We start from the raw sequence: 2,659 nt of genomic DNA, 5'->3' as shown, positions 1-2,659 counted from the left end.
TATATATACAGGATGTCCTGAAAATTTTTTCAATCGCTTTTGTCAAAAATCATTTATTTTCTTCTCATAGAACTCTAAGAATTTTTTCGGAATTTTTTATTAACTTTTTAGCATTTTCTTATTTTTACCAACATGAGAAAAAATACGGTATTAAAAAATTCTGAAAAAATTCTCAGAACTTTATGAGAAGAAAATAAATGATTTTTGTGTCTTGCAGTTTTTTTTATAAAGTTTTTTATAAAGTTGATAGTATTTGAGTAAAAAATTATTCAAGACCAATATTTAGTAAGTTTTAGTAATTAATATCTTGTTAACTATTGCGAAAATTGCAAAATAGTAGAGGACTTTTTGACTCAGTTTATAGTTCGCTCTATCTACACAAAAGCGATTGGTAAAAACTTTTGGGATACCCTACACACACACTCACACGCGCGCGCGCGCACACACACACACACACACACACATTATATAATATATATATCTTATGAGTTCCCAAACAGATTGTCATCTCCTTCATATTCCTTTACTCTCCATTACAAACTTCTATAGAAGTTTATACTCATAACATTTAATTTTTCAATAATCCTCTTAAAACATACACATAAGGTTTGTTTGTGTTGCATGCTTCAACATATTACAACATGCTTCTACTACAGCACCTACTTGCACCAACGTGAGTAGGAGCTATAGTAAAAACATGTTGGAGCATGCAATGCGAATAAACCTTATGTATTCAGTTTTTATAAGATTATTATTGAAAAATTAAATGTTATGAACAAACCTATAGGATGACAGATTCAAACTTAGGAACCATCAACAACACATGCAAAGATTGCTCTTATGGAGCAACGCGTCAGTCTACATAAATTATACTTATTATTTATAATATTTAAATTGTTTTATTTTTAAAGGAGTTACAAAAAAGATTGGGAAAAATTTAAGATGGAGAGAGAAGCTCAATGGAAAAAGGCAAAAAAGGAACAATTAGAAAAGGCTAGTAAAAAGGCCATGGGAGAAGCTGTGTCTTTTGTAACATCGGTTAATAGTGGCTACGATACTTCGGAAATCTATTTGAGACACGCATCCAATGAATCAAGCGAAGACGAAGATGGAACAGAAAACAATTTCGAGGAAAATGAAGACGGAAAGGAGAAAAATGAAGAGTCGTTTAAAAATTTCTTAGAGAGACATAAAATAGAACAAGCTAAACGCAAGAATAATCAGGAATCCGAACCTAATACAAATAAAAATTGATAATCACAATGTATTTTTATAATTTCCTTGTAAATAAATTATTTTATTTATTAAAAAAGTATTGTTTTGATTTCCGTAAAACGTTTTAATTAAAAAAATTGCTTACTTTATTTCTTATTGTAAAAGAAATATCTTTTAATTAAATTTTTTAATTAAAAGATATTTGTTTTACAATAAGATAATATTACTTAATTTCTAACACTGATAGATTAGATTTATATTGAGGAGGTAGATTATACTGTAACAATTATAATGTGGAAAATTTTATTCCTTATAGATTGTCGACGCCCATGTTTATAGTAAGAATAAAATTATATGATTCAAATTCAAGTTCTAGCATTTATATATGTTTTATATTTTTTAATTTTCAATTAATTCGACTCTCCTCGAATTTTTTTGTTTTTAACTTTACATTTTTCAACTTTTTAGTATAATGTTAAATCAATGCTATTTTTATATTCAATTTTGATTTCAGTGCTATTATTTTAATAATCTAATTGCATTTGAAGTCTTTATTAATCTAAGAGTAATTGAAAATTTAAGCTGTGTGGACAATAAATAATGTATTATAGAGATTTGTATCATGTTGTTCACAATTGTGTTAGGCAATTTATTATATTTTCTTTTTAGTTATTAAAATAACTTGCTAAAACTAGAACAATCTATATTATAACTATATTAAACTAATAGTTTACTTTGAATCTTTAAAATGCATATTACATCTTTTATACTTATTATTTCGCCATAAAACATAAATACTAATTGTTTTACAATTATAGCATATTAAAATACATTTATAATTCTAAGCAGGATCGTAAGGCTCGTAACATATTCTTGTAAGACTTGTAAGAATTTTTAAGTGCTTATATATCTTTATATAATATTTTTACAGACAGTTTCTTACTAGCCATAAAATTTACAAGAAATCGTAGATATTTATGAATAATCGTAAGTTTTACGATACATACGCATAAAATTAAAATATCAGTCATAAGTTCTTACAAGTTTTACGAAAATACGTTATGAGTCTTACGATTCTGCTTAGAATTGATCCATTAACTTGTGAGTGTGTATGTGTATATATATGTGTGTGTGTGTGTGTGTGTGTGTGTGTGTGTGTGTGTACACAGTGTAATCTTGAAATTCGCAAATCAAAATATAACGACAAAAAAATTTTCGAAAAATTAAGTAAAAAAGTTATATGTACATTTTTATTTTAAGTAATAATTTTTAATATTTAAGTATAGAGACAATTACATATATTATAAGTGCGTCCTTCAGCGTTTAAACATAATTAAACGTAATCCGTCTAAATTTAGTTTATAATTGGCCGGCCATATTTAAATCCTTATTATTACACAACCTATTGCTTAAAAAATATAAAAATTTACAAATAACTTTTTTC

The 2,659-nt window shown here is 26.1% G+C and overlaps 1 protein-coding gene across 2 annotated transcripts in view; it reads left to right on the top strand.

The window, feature by feature from the left end:
• Positions 1–1,257, top strand: part of LOC108753161 (GPN-loop GTPase 1) — a 4,526-nt gene extending 3,269 nt beyond the window's left edge. For both annotated transcript variants that reach the window (XM_018494520.1, XM_018494519.1), the window contains exon 5: positions 912–1,257. In XM_018494520.1, coding sequence (XP_018350022.1) covers positions 912–1,254 — 343 coding nt within the window. In that variant the 3' untranslated portion in view covers positions 1,255–1,257. The remainder of the gene's footprint in view (positions 1–911) is intronic.
• The last annotated feature ends 1,402 nt before the right edge of the window (positions 1,258–2,659 follow it).

This window comes from Trachymyrmex septentrionalis, unplaced genomic scaffold (assembly GCF_001594115.1).
Source record: "Trachymyrmex septentrionalis isolate Tsep2-gDNA-1 unplaced genomic scaffold, Tsep1.0 scaffold66, whole genome shotgun sequence".
NCBI classification, from domain to species: Eukaryota; Metazoa; Arthropoda; class Insecta; order Hymenoptera; family Formicidae; genus Trachymyrmex; species Trachymyrmex septentrionalis.
The sequence above is the reverse complement of the archived record's forward strand: the minus strand, read 5'-3'. Positions and strand labels throughout refer to the sequence as shown.